Here is a 20,362-nt window from a genome sequence, read left to right on the forward strand (position 1 = left end):
TTTTACCACATAAAATTATATTGGTTGATATTACTGTTTATTGGAATTTGTAGCTGTTTAAATTTGGTGTAAATTATATGGTGTAAATCAGTCTGGCCTTATTCACATTCTTTCTTCTGCATTTACCCCTCATAAGTTATCACTTCCTGTCTTTAGCTCTCCTCAGAATCATCTCAGAATCCCCTCTTCCTTACCTTTACCAGTCCCATCTTTATTTCTCATGCTTTTTTGACCTGCTGTATAGTTCATTTCCTTAATGTCGCTGTGCTGTATTGCAGGCCGCTAGCTCAACTAAGGGCACTGCAGTGGTCTTTACCTCAGGCACCAGTACACCGTGCCGGGGTCGCCGGCAGCTGCCCCAGACCCCCCTCACGCCGAGGCCTGCCGTGGCCTTTAAGACTGCCAACTCCTCCCCGGTGCAGTTCACCCGCTCTTCTGGCCCAGTACCCACCCGCCTCAGCCGCGGCCAATCGGAGCATGATGCCCTGCTCAGCGGTGACACCCAACGCCCTGCCCACGTGCCTGTCACTCGCATCAGCTCTGACCCCAGTCTGGGTCCCCTGCAGAGAGACCCCCAGCTATCAGAGGCAGAAGACTTCCAGGATGCATTGAGCACATACGGCTCGGGACGCTCCCCAAGGACTGCGGCTCCCCTTCACACGGCCACCGGGGTGGGCCAGCAGAGCCGGAGTGGCGTCCCCAATGGATATCATTTCACTTTAGGAGTGAGTGCAGCCCCGGGGTCCAGCACCAGGGTCTCCCCGAGCTACCAGGAGACGGAAAAAGACGATTGGTGCTAGCTCAAATCTGTCCGCAGGATGAGTTTTATCATCTTTGCCTGAAGATGGCAGTGCACGGCTCATACCTGTGTACTAGTGAGAAGCTAAAGTGTGAAAAGTGAGGGGAATGTTAATTAAATGAGTTTGTTTTCATTTGCTAATTATCCAACAGTGCCAGTATGTTTCAAACATGGCATGACATTCCCTCGTTATGTGTCATAGATGGTTCTCTGGTCACAGGTAGTGAAAATATAGTGCCATAGAGCATTTGCTGACCCAAGATGAGCTCTAACTGCCACTGAAAAGGAGAGAAGTAGTTTAGCTATGACTGCAATGCTACTTAACACTGCCCTCTACTCTCCTGAATCATATGAACAGGGCTACACTCTATAGAGAGCAAAGAGATGGTTATCGCAGCTGTAAGTGTTAAATGTGGTCGAAATGTGAAGTAAACAGCCAGGCAGCACAAGCTAAGTTGAAAATGCAGGTCCAGGCTGATGTTCGCCTAGATCTTCTGTCCTTAAAGGAGGCGAGTGTTGTCATGGAGGTTAAGACTGAGTTTGTTCTGAGGAATTCCTTGTAAATGTTTGTCGTGCTGCTGTTTATGCCATCTCTTCCTCTTGCGAGTGGCACAGATGAACTTCTCCCACTAACTAAAAAGGCCAAATTGTAATTAGTTTTATATTAGACTGCAGTAGAACTGAATATCTTTTCACAGTGTCCTTTTTTGTACCTTGTACATGACGAGTGTAGCTGGGCATCCTGTAAGGTCTACTCTTTTTTACTGTATGACGCTCAAGTGGTAAAATACCAAGTGCCTAACCTTCGAGATTTATTGCTGTATGGTTATGATGTTACTATCAGGCGTTATAACCTAAGAAAGGCAAATACTAGATACTGTACACTGTAGGTAGACGTCACTGATATTTGTTCCTTGTATGTACCATAGCATGTTATGAAGACAGAGATTATGATGTTGCACAAAATAGAGAATATAAAGTGAGATTTGAATGGAATAGTTTAAGTGGATGTCCGTGTGAAAGTATTTGGGACATATGAGCGAGTATTTCAGAGTATTTATGAAAATAATATAGACTGCAGGGTTGATGATGTAGCTTCAGAGAGGGACAGGAATGATGAACTAGAGGTCTAAATGAAATGCCATTGAAATTGTTTTCAGTAAGTCTGATATGCATGTTAGGGGGGTTGTACACTTGGTCGTTGGTGTCATTGTGAAATTACAGCCCATGGTGTACATTTTCTTTCTCTTTTTTTTTTTTTGCCAAAGAGTACACAGCGAACTCTTGCCTTTCTAGTATTAGACTGAATGCATTAGATGGAGCTGAGACTAAATGCTTCTTGTGACTTCCTCTTCCTGAATGCATCACACAATTCACAGATAGTGTCACACTGTCATTTGTTTTCAGTCACGTAAAACAATTTGAGTAGAAATATGAATTCAGTTCCTAAAATGGCCTACTTGAAACTGATAAACATTCATAAGGTCGGTACTTTTAAGATCACTGTTATCAAAATTGATATCAGTAGATATCAGTTGCTGTACACTTTTAGTAAGAAGAAAGATGTTCTTCTTCTGAAATTTGCCCATGTTTTCTGGGTTTGATAGCTTCCAAACACCTTATTGTTGTCAGTCACACTTTACTTGAACCCTGCTTTATACCATTGACATAACCAAGCTATAAACATATCATGGCAGATGTGATTAGCAGTCATGAGCTGTATGGTTATTAATATAACAGTAGCATGTTACCATTACCATTACTTGTGATGACAGATGTCATAATGTTTGATGCTAACTAGACACTGTTAAAGATTTCACCGCAAAATGACAGGAAATTACTGTCACAAGACTGCAAGATTATTGTGATGTAGATGAATTCTGTGCACAGTAATAAGCTGTGTGTGTATATATATATGTATATATAGTATATATATATATATATATATATATATATATATATATATATATATATATATTTTCTACCAAACTGGCACAGATTTCAAAACACATTGAACTTTTAACTAATCTTTTGTGCTTTGAATGTCACTATACCTTAATTATGTTTGCTTTATTAAAACAAATGACTGAACATTCCATTTAATCACTAGCAAAACAATCAGAGCACTACTAAAACTTTACCAAATTCAGTAGTAACTGTTTTGGTAGTGACAATTTTGGCTAATTCGAGCATAACTCAGTACATGAATAGCCAACACAATTCTGTGTTTGGGTAGTGACATGAAAACATGGGAAGGCATTTTTTGTATAGTTCTTTTTATTTACAAATTCAACTCATGCTAAATCTAAATCTTATAGTCTTTTGACTTAAATAAAATAAATCTAATTATTATTTTATAAGTGTAAGTTCAGGGGTTAGGGTCTGGGACAGCCACCTCCCAACAGAAAGTACCCTTTAAATGATGATTTTGCATATATTTCACTTATTATTATCCCTATTAATGCCTTTGGTTCAAATAGATAATTCTTATAAATATCTAAAGTCTGAAAACTTTATTGTTTTTTAGATTTAGTTTTTAAACTGTGGGACCCCAGTTTAAACTAATTCAGAAGAATGGTCCAGATATTCACCATGTTTTGCACTGTATATGCACATAATATCTCAAGTAACCAATGTCAACACCTTAGTGTTCCAGTATTAAACAAAGTGCAACACATGAAAAGTCTTTAAGAGAACAAAACCTGAATTGTCAGGAAAAAAAATCCTGGCAACAGTTAACACAGGATGTGACACACCCTGCCATGAAAATGATTGGTTATGCTATCATAACACTGTTACAGCTGAACTGAATTGTCATGACAACTCAGCATACAACATCTGCTATGACGTTTATGGTTTGGTTATGTCAGTGTTATGTAGCTGGATTCAGGTAAAGTGTTACCTTGTTGTCTTATAAGACAGAGTATGTTTATTAGTGACATAGATGGTATTTGTGGGAGAAAGCTTGCTGTTTAAGTCCAGGGATGAGTAGACTGTTGAGATAAAGTACAGCAGGGCTATGCAACAACAACAAAGACGACACTTTATAATTGCTCCTCATCCTCTGTAGCTTTACCTCCTGGACTCTGCAGATCCAGGCTTTAACATGAATGGGACCAAGACACCACTATTCAGTCAATACAAAAACAGATGCCAATGGCTAGTGTTGTATGTTGCATTGAAAACAGGCCAAAGGCCTGTTAGCAAGAGCAAAAACTGGACATTGCCTGAGCAGGAAAAAATGTATGCCATCGTCCTGCACTCAAAAATGGAATCAGAATCAGAATCTACAAAGTGTTTTCAACCCTGACAAATAGTTGACGGTTAACTGAAAGGCTCTGAATACGATTTTTTACAGTATGTGACCTCACAGTGATCTGCCTTGACCACTTATCGCCCCCTCTCATCCTCCTTTTTTGAGGGAGAGATGAGAATTGTGCACCTAGTAGACCTGTGACTATCCCAGACCACCCTTTCTGTAAAAAATATTATAATAACTTTCAACCAGGTGCCAAATTTATCTCCGCACCACTTCTGTCTCCTCATGCTGTACCTTGTCCAGTTGAACTGTGGCCTATCTCCTTGGACATTTTGTCATGTTTGCATGTTATGACAACATATGTGCATGTACAAAATTGTACACCTTCATATATGTTTTTTGCCCTGTTTGGTTGGTTGATTTTTAAAAATCACACTTTAATAAAAGCCACATGTTTGTGGGAGTAAATAAAGAAACCTCAGTTGTTGTAAAAGAGGTGTTACCTTCAGGCCACAAAAGCATGGGACTAATGCTGTTGCTTCTAAGCAGATCAGCCATCACCACTGTTCACTGACTGTCTGTTTCACTACCATTCATTACTATTTTGTATCACTGAATTGAAAAATATATAAAAAATAAAATTTTAAGAAGTTAGTTTTTGTTGTTGTGATGCCAGATCTGATATTTTTATCACTGCTTCAACACAGATTTCTGTGAATCCTTTATACGGGGTAAACAGGCTGTTATATTTATAAAGTGCTAAAGTTTGCCAAGCTGTTTGTCATTAAAAAGCAGAATTTCGATCTGAGATCATCAGGATTCAGAGGTGGGTAACAATTAATTACATTCACTCAGTTCCATGTACTTAACTATAGTTTTCTGAAATCTTTAAAAGGCCTATATAATGGAACAGCAAATTAAATTGTCCTCCTTTTTTGCTATAAAAGAGTTTGATGTAAACATTGTTAAAGTTTTAAAACATGCAGTTCATACAATCCATATTATAGAAACTGCAAAACAGCCTGTTTTGACTTCTGGACTACTTGTTGAATGAGGCACACAGGGCAGCTAATCAGAACAGTGTCATTTACATATATCAGTCTTAAAGGAACAGTAAAACGAGCCTGTTTGATTCTGTGGATAAACAGGTTGTGAAATGGTCACTTCAAATTAATTATGATTTGGTATAAAAAAAAAATCCCACAAACATCACAAATGGACTTAAGACTGACGAACTAACTAACTAAATGAAAAAATAAATAAATGTGGGATATGGACCCTTTAAATGATGAATGACATTACTTAAGTAAAGTCAAGGAATACAAAAGCTAACTGTCATTTTAGTCATTCACATTTGGCTCCTGGTGTTTTTTGGGAAGGTGTAATTTCATTCTGGCTCTGGAGCTGCTTAACTGTTACTGCGTATCTCAGACCTTTCACTTCTGAGCTTTTATTTTAGACTAAGGATACCAGAAAGAGAACAGGAGCTCATAACTAACCTGTTTATTTTTTATTTATTATTTTTTTTTAAATAGATGCTGGATTCGTGGGATGTTAAAGGACCCTCTAGAACAGGGCTGTCAAATTGAACCACTAAAAGGGTCATGTCAAAAATCTAAAAAAAAAAAAAAAATCTGTGGGTCAGAGAACGCCTATGTTTTTATTTTTATTTTTAAATAACATTTTTCTGTAACTTCAACTGGGCATTGTTTATTCAAAAGACGGAAAACGCCAAGAGCAGAATTTAGGCACCTGTAGTAGACCTTGAAATGTTACAGGAGTAATAGTACAATACTATTTACAAAGTATTACAATACTTGATATATTAAAAAAAAAATGTCCCCAGGAGGCGGGTCTTTTAAATCTACTCATTTGCTTGAACACTAAACACCTGCCATCTTTTCTATGCTGTAAGTTTATTAAATGTTAGGATCAGTTTCTGAGCTGCTGAGCAGAGTGTTTATAGCGTTTATATTGGTTGAACTGCAGCTGAAATGCAGCTGGTGTGTGTGGGAGGTGGCAGCGCACATTATGTTGGAGTGTATGCTGAGGATTGTAGTGCAGGGCATTGTGAAATGGGCTAATATGAATAGAACGCAGGGCCTCATCACTCCACATCATCTAACTCACCTGATGCAGCTCATCATCTAATTACTAATCACCAACGCCTTTAATGGACTGAACTGGGCGTAACGCAGAGGGAAGCTGCTCCTCTCTGAAGGGGCTGTGGCTCTCCAGACCCTATCACAGAGCAAAGCACAACTGATTTGGGGAGAGCTTTATGGACGTGAAATCATCGCAGATTGGCTGTGATTGGTCTGAAGGCAGGACGTGGGCGGAGTCACGTAAGGTGGTGAAAGCGTTATTTATTGCTTTCCCACCTGTATTCCGACAAATCCCGCCTTCCTGCGCGGTGATTGGCTACCATCCCTCCCTCCTGCGCCAGAAACACGAACTACTAGTCAATCGCAGCGGAGGATAGCCGGGCTTGTGGGAAAACGGGTGTGAAAGAAAAAAGAACGCACCAGAGAAGTTGGTTTTAAGGAGCTTTAACGAGAGCAAAGCTGGTAGATCCGAAAGGAGCCCTCAAACAATACTTACACAAAGATGCAAAATGTGCTTTATTTAAAGGAATTCTGAAGATGCCTCACAAGCCTTACATCCATTTATTGTATGGACACCCATCTACCAATCAGAAGACAGAATGAGAAAAGACAGTGGTGCAAGAAGTTAACTGTAAAAAGTTTAAATTCGTTTAGTCTTCGTCTCGTTAGTCCTGCACATCGACGCAATGTTGATCAAAACGATCTCGACCGCGTTTTTCATGTTTGCTTTCGTTAAAAGCGTCAGTTCGAGTCCAACTGGAGTCCAGACAAGTGATGCGGGCGAAATGGAGAACGGGTCAGGGATGCTGCAGATAGGTAAGGAGATGCTTCACTGCACACAGCTGAAAATGGCCTAAAATATGTGTGTAATAAGTTAATATATGTGGCTAGAAAACATGTGAGTAACAACTGATAAGTTGTAGCAACAGATAAATGTAGGCATTACCTGATGTGTGTGGTTTGTAACCAGTACATGTGAGTAATGACTGATACATGTTGGTAATAATTGATGCATGCAAATAAATAATGATACATGTAGATAATAGCCAATACATATGGGTTATAACTGATAAATGTTGGTAGTATCTGATTTACATGAGTAATATTGGATGCATGTGGATAATAACTGATACATGCAGGTAACAGCCAGTATATGTAGGCACTAACTAATATATGTGGGGAATAACTGATACCTGCATGGGGGTGATATTTGATATATGTGGGTTAAAACTGATACATGTGGATAATTGATATAAATAAGTGATATAAATAAGTGATATATATATATATATATATATATATATATATATATATATATAAGTGATATATAAGTTTAATAACTGGTATATGTAAGTAATAACTGATACAATATAGCTAATAACTGACATCTGGAGGTAATAACTGACATATATGCATAATAGTTGATATATATGAGTGTAATAACTAGTATATGTAGGTAATAACTGATACAATGTGGCCAATAACTGATATATGTTAGTAATAACTGACAAATGTGGATAATAATTGATATGAGTGAAATAACTGATACATTTAGGTAATAACTGATAAAATGCGGCTAATAACTGAAATATTTAGGTAATAATTGATGTATATGGATAATAATTCATATGAGTGTAATAACTGGCATATGTAGGTAAGAACTGATACAATGTGGTTAATAACTGATGCACATAGGTAAAACTGACATGTGGATAATAATTGACGCATGAGTGTAATAACTGGTACATGTAGGTAAAATTGATACAGTGTGGCTAATAACTAATACATGTAGGTAATAACTGACATATGTAGATAATAATGGATATATGAGTGTAATAACTGATACATGTAGGTAATAACTGATACACTGTGGCTAATAACTGATACATTTAGGTAATAACTGACATGTGGATAATAATTTATATATGAGTGTAATAACTGGTACAGTGCTGCTAATAACTGATGCCATACGACTAATAACTGAAATGTGTGGGTACTAATTGACATATGTGGATAATAATTCACATATGTAGGTAATAACTGGTACATGTATGTAATAACTGATACAATGCGACTAATAAGTGATATATGTAGGTAACAACTGCTTTGAATATACTATTCATTTCAATGTCTAAATGAACCTAATTTTACTAGTCATTAGTCTAATCACTGTACAATAATAACTTTTACAAAACCACGTTTAACACATATAACTGTTGTTTTATTCGTGTTCATGCTAGAAGTCAGAACTAATATTATGTGCTTGCCTAATTCATTATTTACACTCTGTTAATAGTGTATATTGTATGTACTAATGCTGTTGAACAGCCTCATGGAGCCGCTGTGGTGTTACACTCTGTAGTAGACGAACAGGTGCAGCAGTTTATGTAATTATTGCAGTTCTCTGTTGCTCCAACCTGCCTGGTTCAGTTGCACTACGTAGTCTCTCTGTTATCTGAAGATGCTAATTATCGACTGCACCTTTATTTGATCTTTGCTTAACAAGTGGACACTGTGTGGTAAGCAAGGAGCGATGATTCTGTCCTAAAGCATTCGAGCACTAGTTTTTGAAGGCTGTAACACATGTTAAACGGATCTGAGACAGATGTTGGTGGAGTTTTGTGCCAGAGTCATTTGTTAGACCTGTTAGGTGATGATATCTAAACTATGTTGACTATTTCCAATTACATATTATACAGAGGTAATCACTTTTCCTTTAGATGGCTATACTAAGACAATGCAGGGCTATATCATCATTTCTTGTTTTGGCATGTGGTTTATTCCTCAGCTCACCACTGAAAGGGACTTTAAAAGACTTAAAAGGGAGCTCTGTGTATTTACTTATTTGTATTTGCGGCATGTTTAATCAAGTCTACACAATGCCTTGGCAATGCTCGCAGCAAGCCTTGCGTGCTCCCTATTGCTTTGTCAACAAACACGACAAATTAATCAGCTTGGTTCCCACCGCAAGCTAGCACCATTAGTGATATTTAGAAAATTAGCTCTGCTCTTTGACTTTACAGCCTTCCATGTGTCCAGTGTTTTTTAAGGGCCCATATCCTACATTTTTCTTGTGTTTTTCTCCCTTGAGGTCCACTTTTAACATTTGTGTGGTTTTGAGCTCCAAAAATGGTCATAATTCTTTCTGACATGACAATTTTTTCTTTATCCCTAACCAATAAACAGTCTATGTTTGTTATTGTGCCATTAAGACCTATAAAAGACAGATGAGCTGTGAGATGTATTGTGCCTCATCCAGATAGCAGTCTGGGCTGCAACTCTCCTTATAACTTCAGTGTGAATGGGCAGAGCTAAACTGCTGCAGGCTGTATAGGTGGATGTATGTAAATTCTTGGACTGCTTTTGCCGCATAACTTCCATATATGGACTGTTTAGACAGAGGAATGAATGGTACGTTTTGAAACTTTGTCAAGTGAGGGGAAAGTTGGTTTTCCTGATATGGACCCTTTAGGGAAAGTGCCTAACGATACTCTATTGAGTGTACTGAAAACATATGGGAAGGACAGATACAGACAAAACATCTGACCCTGTTTATACCGTCCCATCTGGTCGAAGAAAATGACACTGCTTTATTGAACTCAGTAAGAGACTTTATTGGTTTTTTCCTTATTCTTCTTTTCGGTTGTTTTAATTAACTTACCTAAATCCCCAAAACTGTTCTCAAGAAGGTGCAACTGAAGTTTTATGGGTGCAGATTTTATGGTGCGATTGACAGACGAATCCTCCGGTGAGCTGAATGAATCCAGACCGCTGTTCATTGCTGAATGTTTCCACTACGTCCTCTGAGACAGCATTAGACGACATGGCATTAAAAGCCCTCTTAAAACGCTGCCCATTCTTACTTAGCTGGCCTGTGCCATTATGTAATAGTCCTCCAGGTACCTGTAGGGTCGAGCCCAGCCTTTGTGAGATGGGCACTAGCTTATTTCCAGTTTTATTACCCTCACATCCCTGTAATAAACCTGGCCATGCTCTCTAAGGGTTCTGTTCATTTTTGTTTAAGTAAAACTTGAAGATGAAGTGATGAAGAATGAAGTAATGTGAATGCAGCCCACCACAGCTGCGACTGAGTGGGCTTAAGGAATTCTGTTCACAGCCTTTAACACATCACATATTACTGAAGGCATAGTAACATGAGCTTTGAAGTCTGTGATGTCATACCATGGCTTAAATCACTCAATGGAGCGGTTATGGTTGATTACAACAAGACCTTTGTTGCTCTGGAAGTGTGTTTTTAATTATGCCAATTCCTGATGTTCAGCTTGAATCTGTTTTAGACATAGACATACACCATATGTGAAAAAGTTTGCCTGCTCATTCAACGTCTCTTCGGAAATCAAGGGTATTCATAGAGAGTTTGGCCCCAATCCCATTTCTTATTTTTACCCCTACCTTTTGTTTTTGAGTTTTATCTTGCCCCTTGGAATTGAGTTACAACAGGTAGTGGTTGAAATCTTCCCCTATGAAATGGCACAAATAAAGAAGAGCGTTTCTCCATTAACAGGCTATAGCGGTGCTCTGTAGGTGACCCTGCCAGTCTGCAGTGATAGCAGAGGAGGGTAAAGTCCAGCAACCTCACTGCTGGGCTTTAGTTAAATGTAGGGCATGAAAAGCCCTCAAAGAGGGGGGGTGCAACAATTCTTTATAATCGCCCACCCCTAATTCTTCGGTGATATGAGACTAAAGCAGTGCTGACACTTGAAGCGCCACAACGGAACTGCTGCTCCATTTCAGGTGGAATGGAAAATTCAAACAAGAAGCTGACGAATAGCTAACTTTAGCCTCATTTCTTGCTAATTAGCTACCAAGAAATCAGCACACTACTATTTACTATTACTGTTACGATTTTTTATGCTTGTTATGACGAAAAGGACCATAATACATTGAAACAACATTAAACCTCTGAAAAACCATTTGGAGGGCCAGTTAGGCCTAACACTTTGCCCTATCCCTCTATCTCAACAAAAATCAGGACACCCTACCCCTAGATGTGAACACGCAAAATGGAGGGGTAAGGGCTCTGTGGTAGGGGCAAGGGGTGAAATGGGATTGGGCCTTTGGCACCCTTTGATGCAGTAACACTTGTGAGAAGGCTTTACACTAGATGTTGGAACACTGCTGTGAGGATTTGATTGCATTCAGCCACAACAGCATTAGTGAGGTCAGATACTTATGTTGGATGATTAGTTCTGGATCGCTCCAACTCATCCCAAAGGTAAAGGATGGAGCTCCATCCCACCAGAGAACACAGTTCCACTGCTCCACAGCCCACTGCTGAGGGCTTTATACACCTCTCACTAATGTTTAGCATTGGGCATGGTGACATTAGGCTCATATGAGGCTGCTCCAGAGCATCCCATTCTGCTGTCAGTGTTTTTTATAGAGATTATATGAGCTATATCTGCACCATGAAGGGATTAGAAGCTGGATACAGTCAGTTGGTGTTTTGAGGATGGTGGTGGAGAGCGCCAACACACTAACACACTAGTCCAGAATCCCATAAGCGTCCAAATTGTTTGAGAGCTGGTGACTGTGATGCCATAGCATATTATTTACATCATTTTGGTACTCAACAAACCATTCAGTGACCCCTTTTGCCCTGTTGAGTACACTCTCATCGGCCTAGAAGTGTTTTATCACAGGATAAACATGATCAGCTACAATACGTTGTACTGATTTGCGGTGACCCCTCCCTCCAACAGACCCAAACCATACCAGCACAATGATTAATGCCCAGCATAGCAGAGCCACCGGACACTCACTGTAGGGATCAAATATTCGGGCCTATTCTGTTTTCTCAATACATTCTGTTTTCTCAGTAAATAGTTAAAAAACATACAATGAATGATGTGATGCTCATTCATTCAGCGTATGTTTTTGACCACAATTTTCAACTCTTTACTGACTTCAACATCTTCCCCATAAATCTAAATGCAGATGTCACTTTAGTCATTGTTCCTCTTGAAACACTAGCCGGTTGTTTTTGTGACTGAAGTTCGTGCCATCCATGCTCTGATTTTGTTTCGATAGAAACAATATGTAACATAATTTTGCATAATTAAAAACACAAAGTAAGTCAGCATATATATATATTTGAGTGCAGCTCTACTCTTGCTATATGCCAGTCTTTCATCACACTTGAGTAGAGGTTTTCACTAAGCTGGTTCATTTGAGGTGGATGGTTGACAGTGGTACAGGTCTTTGGGACGGGATGTGCGAAACCTTATCAGACTAATTTAGGAAACACAGCCAGTGCTTGGCATTTTAAAAATAAGTCCATTTACAGCTTAATTTGGGACATAGATTATTGTTTATGAAGTAATTATTTGCTAAAAGTGTGTCTGTTAACCTAATAGTGACCAGGCTACCAGGAGCAGTTTATGGTGTAAAAATGTCTGTTTTAGGCTTTTTCTGATGTTTTGCATTTAAAAAAAATCAGTTTAGGAGGAGACTAAAACCACTACATTCTCCCCACCACACATATGATTGTCACATGCTGGTTATTAGAGAACAATAGAAGCCAAAAGTATCTTCATTTTCTTTTGTTTTTTGCTCATAAATGACTGTCTTTGAAATTTTACTTTGGCTGTGATTAATATAAAATAGGAACATATGTTCATTGATTTGCAAAATAATTTGATGGAGGATTTTGTTAATCCCACAGCTCAGACTTTGATAGTTTTTTGTGTGAGAGTAATAAGGCCAGAGAGATTTGTATGATGCATGATTGTGAGAATCTTAATCTGTTGTTTTTGGCTTTATTATTCAAAGAAAATAACATACGATATTAATATTAATTCATTTTTATAATCATGATTTAATTAGATTGCATCAGTTGACTAATTTGTAACAGATCCGGTGTTCAATATTCTGCACTGTGTGGCCGATCCATACTTACATAAAACTTATTTGAGATTGACTTCATTATTTTTTAGTATCGTTTGATGCATGTTGTGTAAATGAGCTCCAGTTTATTTAGACAGTTGTTGTCACGTGATTTGATCTGATGGTTATGCAGTGTTTGCATGTAAGGTACTTTATTTTTCTATAGGCCAGCTGAAGTCATGACATAATGCCCAACCCCTGGTCTATCCCTAATCTCAGTTTTACGTGGTCTAATTTGCATTTAAGTATCTAGATTACTCCAAATGCAGGCCTAGCAATACGGCTCCCTCTCCATCAATCTCCATTTAAAGTGATCTGACTAAATCCATGATCGTCAATCAACTCAAGGCACTCCTTGTGCCAGAATGCAACGTTAAAAATGAAGTGTGGTGAGCACAGGATGGAGCACATCAAAGAAGTGGCACTGGTTCCCCCATAAATGTTGTTGCATTAGTTAAAATTGTTCATAATTGACATCTGTCTCCTAAAATCTGACTCAGACCACAATGCTTGGTTTGGACTTGGTTCATCCAGCTCTGATTCAAAATTCAGAAGTGCATCACGTACAGTGCATGCTTACTGCACTTACTTACTTACGCTTGCACTTACCTAGTTACTTATTGCATTTTGGCTAATAGCATTTGTTTAATGCAAGTGTGAAAAGATAAATGCTGATGGATGAATTTTGTTGGCTCAGTTTTCACACAGTCAAAGTTATTGCCATTGTTAAGTCTGTGGTATCATTTGATATGAATTATTTTGGTGACACTTTATTTTGAGTGGTCCTTATTAGATGAAACAAACACTCAACAGACTCTCAGTAACACTTCAAAAACCTATGAGGGTTAGGATTAGGTTTGGGTTGAGATTAAGGTTAGGGTTAGGATTAGTGCAAGGGTTATGGTTAGGATTTGGGTAAGGTTGGGTGAGGTTAGGTTTAGTGTAATGGAAGTAACATGTTAACAATACATCTACTTAACGTAAGTAATGTATCAACAGAACATCTACAAGATATTCACTTTAGTGTATACAGATGCTTCACTACTGCTACTTCACTGATATGTTGTTGATGTTGTTGATAATCTATTAAGAGGTTATTAATCATCTACAAAGGACCACTCAAAATCAAGTGTTACCATTATTGTGGTAACACTTTATTTGGAAATTACTTTTTCTTGACTTAATTGCCCTTACACTAAAGTAATAAACATGTGATGCAGTTATAACACTGTCATGAAGCACAGGTTCCCAAGTAATGGAACTTATGAGGCAGTGGCCTAGCTAAGAGCACCATATTTAAATTGTGTGGCTGCAGATATGATCACATAATTCTGTTTGTCATGTCTGCAGCCACACGTTTCCTCAACAAAATTGTTAATATCATAACTGTAATGAATGTCATCATTTTGATTGATGATTAAGTACATTTAAAGGCAAGTGGTTTTGTACTTTTGTATGCAAGTAAAAATTTGGCCTTTTACTTTAACTAAAGTAATATCTCACCAGGGTATTTCTTCTTTTACTCCAGTACAGGACTTTTGTATGTGTATGTATGCATAAATGTATATTTACAGTTATACATGGGAAAAGATGTATGAAAACAATAATAAGTCATCACAATTTTCTATATGTCTGGTGTTGTTAACCAGGCTTCTGTGAGTTATAAAAGATGTTTATAACAGTGTTATAAATGGAGTTTAATGCCCCCTATGTCAATGCAATGTTAATTACTACATAAAACTACATTCTGCAAAATCTTGCTATTACTGGTATAAGCTGTTCATAAATATTCAAATATTAGTTTATAAATGCACTATTGAATGCTTATGCATGTGTTATTAAGTCCCCATGTAGGTAGCCTTCAAAAAAAGAAAAATAAAATTACTTCTTTCTTCTAGCTCAAACAAGTGGAGAAATTCTGTGGAAAATATAATAGATATTTTATTATTCTTCGAATTTGATGAAACGTTACTACACTGTTAAAACAATTGTTTACATTTTGAAAGTTAATGTCCATGCTGTCTTAAAATTGTAAGTTAGTTGAATTTTAAATAGTAAGTTAACAGAACAAGAATCTGTGTTAAGTTAAAACTCACCTACAGTGTATTACGAATGTAGTCTCGTTTTGCAGAAAGAAAATGTACATTTTTATCAAATATTTGTCATTTTAATGAACTGGAGATGTCAGATGCTGTCAATACAGAATGTAAATTGAATGAACTAACTATGTACACAGTTATTGTATTTGAATAGCATAGTAAAAAAAAGTAATAACGCGACTTCTAAGGGTTAAAGCTTACGTAACGTGGCCTTGTGTGCTTGATTTCTGTGAGTAGAGATCTCAGAGCTTTGGTAATGATGTACTGCTCCCTTTACTCAAACCCTGATCTGGACTGTTAAAGGTGTTAAGCTTCAGTTCAGCAGGAAAGGGCTGCAGATACTGTGATACACTTGTTGGTGCTTGCACAGCTTGTAAACACTGTACAGCTGGCTGTAATGATATGATGGGGTCCATTTTGTCTCCAGCACCGATTGTTATTCCAAACATTATGACAGCAGCCATGGTAATGTGCTGCCGAAGAGCAGAATACTGCGAGTGAAAACACCTGAAGATTCTGGCCATCTCTGCGTCTTAGAATTAGGTGATAGTCCCAGTCGTGTGCTTTCTCCCTCTGTCTCACTCATACCTTGCATATGACATCGATTTTCTTTCTCTGTTTCTCTCTGTCTCTCAGTGTCTGTCTGAGATTTGCTTGTTTGTGTGGCTGTTCTAATTTGTGAATGACAATTTTGAGATACAGGCAAGGGTTAAATTGGGTTTGAGCTCTTGGTACTGTAATTTGAATCCATTAAACTACATCAATTGTTTCATCATGCCTCAGTCTTTAAGGCCCAGTCTCATTTAAGCCTTTGCCCCCTACCGCTTAGTCCTTACCCCTCTGTTTTTACACTGAAGTGCCACAATGTAACTGCTGCACCATTTAGGGTGGAATGGGAAAATTTAAACAAGAAGCTGGCAAATATTTCAGCTTCATATCACCGAAGAATCAGGGGTGGGAGATAATAAATAATTGTTGCATCCCCCCCTCTCTGAAGACATATGATTCCCTAAATTTGACTAAAGACCAGCAGTGAGGTTGCTGAACTTTACCCTCCTCTGCTATCACTGCAGACTGGCAGGGTCGCCTACAAAGCACCACTATTAGCCCATTGATAAAGCAGTGTCTCTTTTATTTGAGGCAAAGATTTCAACCACCCCTTCTTGTAACTCAAATCCAAAGAGGCAATGTGACACTCAAAAACAAGGGTTAGGGGTAAAAATAAGAAACAGTATTGGGCCTAAGTGTGCTACATTATTGCTGTTGTTTTTCCTGCTGTAGGGGTACATCTGAAATAATTACAAAGTATTCTATTGTAAATTTAGCAAAGTTTGCATAGGCAAATAAAATGATCACAGCGGAGGTGTCTTTATACAGTAAGCCTATTTCAGTTGAATGTATTTTAAATTTGATAGCGTAATGTGTAACTATGAGTTTTTATTTTGCCTACTGGCAGATGCACTCAAAAGACATAACTGCACATTGCTAGATAGATAATACAGTACTGTGAAAAAATCACAGGACACCCTTTATTCATTTAATTTTTAGTCAAAAAAAGCCATTAAGTAATTAGTTATTCTTTTTCTAGAAGATATTTCTGCAGAGATTATATGTAAGATAATCCACTTGCTTAATGATGTAAGAGTCAAATAAAAATGAGTGAAAAAAACAGAGTTCTGAAACTGATTAAAGGATACAGAGAAAATAGGGCTCTTAACAACTGTGCAAGACCTGGTAGGCCACCAACACTGTCCCCATCAGATAAACAGCACTTAAAGCTTTCATCTCTGAGAGAGAAGAGAAAATCAAACTGCTTCAGATCTGAACAAAATCCACAGGTGTTTCTGTTCATCCTTCCACTGTGAGAAGACAACTCAGCGATATGGGTCTGAAAGGATGTGTAGCTGTCAAGAAGGTGTGGTGAACTTTGGAGGTGTGGAAGAATATCCCTGCAGATTTCACGAAGCTTCTAAAGGTACACACTTTAAAAAGATGATTCTTCAAGGGTTCTTTAGGAAAGAAAATGGTTCTATATAGAACTGTGAACATTCAGACAGCCCTTTGCATGTTTAAAATGCAGGTTCTTTTCATCATAAAATAGTTCTTCAGATTAAAGGAGGATGGTTCTATTTAGAACCCTTTTGATCTGACTCATCTCTTATTTACTATAGCTTTATTAACAGGAACAGATCAGAACCTCTATGAAGCTTTGTGAATACGAGTCATTGTTCCTACACTTTTGATACACTATGAAAAATATCCTGCCAGAAAATAAGAAAAGACTTTATTAATTCCTTCTGAGACATATAGAAAGGGCAGTTTAGAAATCAGGACAGCTCTGCTGTAGAGCTGCTCTTGTAATAGCACACTATGACTTTACTTGGCACCACTCTGTCCTCAGGGACACCTTAAAACTATCATGTTATTGTAAATCATCTTAAAAAAAAAATGAAAAAAATTAAGTGTAGCAGCTGTGACTCGAGTAATGACCCCATCAGTGCTGCTTGTGTTCCACACAAAAATACATGCCAGATGACATCATGTTATTTTGGGGCTAAACACACATTTCTTGGACTGTTCATGGTCCACAATGCAACCTGTTTCTTTTGGAGCTCAATCGAGACTGTTGACCTGTATAGTCTTACTCCACGCCACTGGTGGCCCATGATGACATCATCACCAGGAACCATTTGGGAAAATAAACAGGTCAAATACGGTCAAACATGCCATTCATATTCCTTTTTATGGACCCCCGACTGCAGCCATAGTGTGTGGAGCTGTACATGGGTTTACATACCAATATGATAAGACTTAAAGGGCCTATAACATGAAAAAATGACTTTTCATTGCTTTTTTATAAAAATAAAGAAGGTTTGATGTTGATATGAACATTTACATATAATCCACCCATTCAGCCCACAGCAGTTTAGCGCCACCCCTGATTTAATAAGGATTGTTTGAGCCCATACTGCTTTCTGCATGAGGCCCAGGGCAGGGCAACCAATTAGAACAGAGATCATTTACACATATCAGTGGAAAATAGGATGTGGGCTACAAGTAAACTTGCCATGTTGTCATTGCAACCACAAGCTAAAGTTGTCCTAAATATGTGTTTGAATCTTAACAGACTTCAGTTCATGAACACATGAGTGGAACTTTTTAACTTTGCCTTTGTTTGGGAGTCCTAAAAGGCCATTGTTTCACATATTTTATTTACAATTTCCTGTGATAATGAGTTAGTTGGTTTTGTTTTCTCAACATTTCAAGTAATTTATGCCATTTTATGCCATTCCCGAGATAACGGGATATGAGCCTGTGGCGTTGATGCTGCCACACTTTACACATTGCATATTGTCACATCATACATGACACATATATGACAATGTGCCAGCAATTAGCATGTCGAGTATTTTGATGTGAAATGGTGCATTGTGGTGAAACCAGAGGTTGCAATGTCTACAACATAAATGTAGCTGCTTTATTTGCTATGCTTGTCTAGTGAAACTTATTTTTGCTTTTTATATGTAATGTTAATTATGGTAATATCATGGTAAATCTGAAAAAATACATTTTTACTGGGTACTGTTTTGCATTACAACATCCCTCTTGTACTTCTTTATCCTGTTTATAGGTCAAAAGCCATCACAGAACAATCTAAAATAGAATGTCTTTGGCAGCAGGCAACCTATTTGTAGCCATTTAATGTAAAAAAATGTATGTAATCCTGCTTTTAGAGCCCTGAACATTCCAGGGTTTTTACATACTAAGGATTATTATTCATAAATTACAGGGACTTCAATGCAAACTGATGGAGCTTTTCTTAGGTTATAGAAGTACGTAATAAACCCTTGGGCCCACCAGCAGACCCATGGCTTGGTAAGGGGTTAAACTCTTCTATCACTGGTTCCATCACCACCACTGTGAACAATTCTGGCTTGGTAAGTTTCTCTAGAATGGGGCATTTCACATCAAACCACACTAAAGGACTTTTGTTTACATTTGTTTACATCTTAACTATGTAACTATTAATTATACAGAAAGGTAGATGAATCAACAGTGTTCCCCCTTTAAGTCTGCTGTACATCCATAGGATTTCAGTTCTTTATCTCTGGAATTTTGTTATTGTTAGATTGTTGTGTTCTTTTCTTGTATTCATGTTATAATTAAAATAAATCTGAATTTATCATGGGCAAACAGTGTAAATAAATATGTCAATCAGTAGCATTTTAGGGCTTCTGTACTGTTGTTATGAAGCTTGTTTTTTGTATTAGGCAATGGAAATTGTAGCGTTGTGTATTGATGCACTGTCTAACGATAATGTATGCTGTTCTCTCACCCAAAACAAACCTACTTTCCTTTGTGTTTACAACCACTCTTGGTTAATTATCTTGGATCTGTGACATCTATTCTCCTGACTGCTCTTGATTAATGGAGGATTTTCTGTTGGCAAACTTGTGTCAGGTCTCTGCAGAAGCCAACTCGGCTGTGAAGGCTGGCATTGCTGAGCTGACAGAAGCTTGCCGCAGGGGAAACTACCTAAATTTGTTTTCTGTTTTCTCTTCCTTTTCATTCTCGCGTGTCGCTTGGATCTTGCCCAGGAACCACGCTCAGGCTCCGAAATTCCTCGGATCAGAGCCTCCGTCAGGACACGTTAACCGTCTTAAACTGTTGTTTGCTTTACTCCGATTGATTTGCCTTTAAGAGCATTCTCTGATCTATCCATCAGGGTCTCGACAGCCCAGGCTTGGGTTTGGCAATGCTGCCCTTGTGAGTCTTGCTAAAAGCTTTGAAGATGTTTGAGTGAGAGGACAGTTATGAGTCTTTCTTCAATGATACATTCAACATTTGCATTTGTCCCCTGTAAGTCATCTGCCCCCAGAGTGGAGGGCCACATGTATCTCCAAGTTGGTCATGGGAAAATGGCTCAGCATGTGGAATTGGAGTTTTCTATCACCATATAAAAAAGTATAAAAAAGAAGCTTGTTGTATTTAAATCTGCAAGTATTGTAGCACTACTCATTTCATTTTGAAGAACAATGAAAATATCCATCTGTGATATCTAGGTAGATACAGCCAGTTGGTTAGGATTGTCAGGATACAGCCATTGGCGAGGACCTCAAGATTTCCAATTGGTGGCACCAATTTCATGAGAAAAAAGTCACTGTAAGCTTTCTGAAAGTCCTAGATGCATCAC

At 38.0% G+C, this 20,362-nt stretch overlaps 2 protein-coding genes across 2 annotated transcripts in view; both read left to right on the forward strand.

Annotated features, from left to right (window-relative positions):
* Nucleotides 1-2,676, forward strand: part of cacna1bb (calcium channel, voltage-dependent, N type, alpha 1B subunit, b) — a 230,221-nt gene extending 227,545 nt beyond the window's left edge. Inside the window, exon 52 of the mRNA XM_036587925.1 lies at nucleotides 279-2,676. Coding sequence (XP_036443818.1) covers nucleotides 279-800 — 522 coding nt within the window. The 3' untranslated portion in view covers nucleotides 801-2,676. The remainder of the gene's footprint in view (nucleotides 1-278) is intronic.
* A 3,794-nt stretch (nucleotides 2,677-6,470) lies between these two features.
* The window catches only part of si:ch211-196i2.1 (collagen alpha-1(I) chain), a 114,571-nt gene continuing 100,679 nt past the window's right edge, over nucleotides 6,471-20,362 (forward strand). The window contains exon 1 of the mRNA XM_036588339.1: nucleotides 6,471-6,979. Coding sequence (XP_036444232.1) covers nucleotides 6,850-6,979 — 130 coding nt within the window. The 5' untranslated portion in view covers nucleotides 6,471-6,849. The remainder of the gene's footprint in view (nucleotides 6,980-20,362) is intronic.

Source organism: Colossoma macropomum, unplaced genomic scaffold (genome assembly GCF_904425465.1).
Source record: "Colossoma macropomum unplaced genomic scaffold, Colossoma_macropomum, whole genome shotgun sequence".
NCBI classification, from domain to species: Eukaryota; Metazoa; Chordata; class Actinopteri; order Characiformes; family Serrasalmidae; genus Colossoma; species Colossoma macropomum.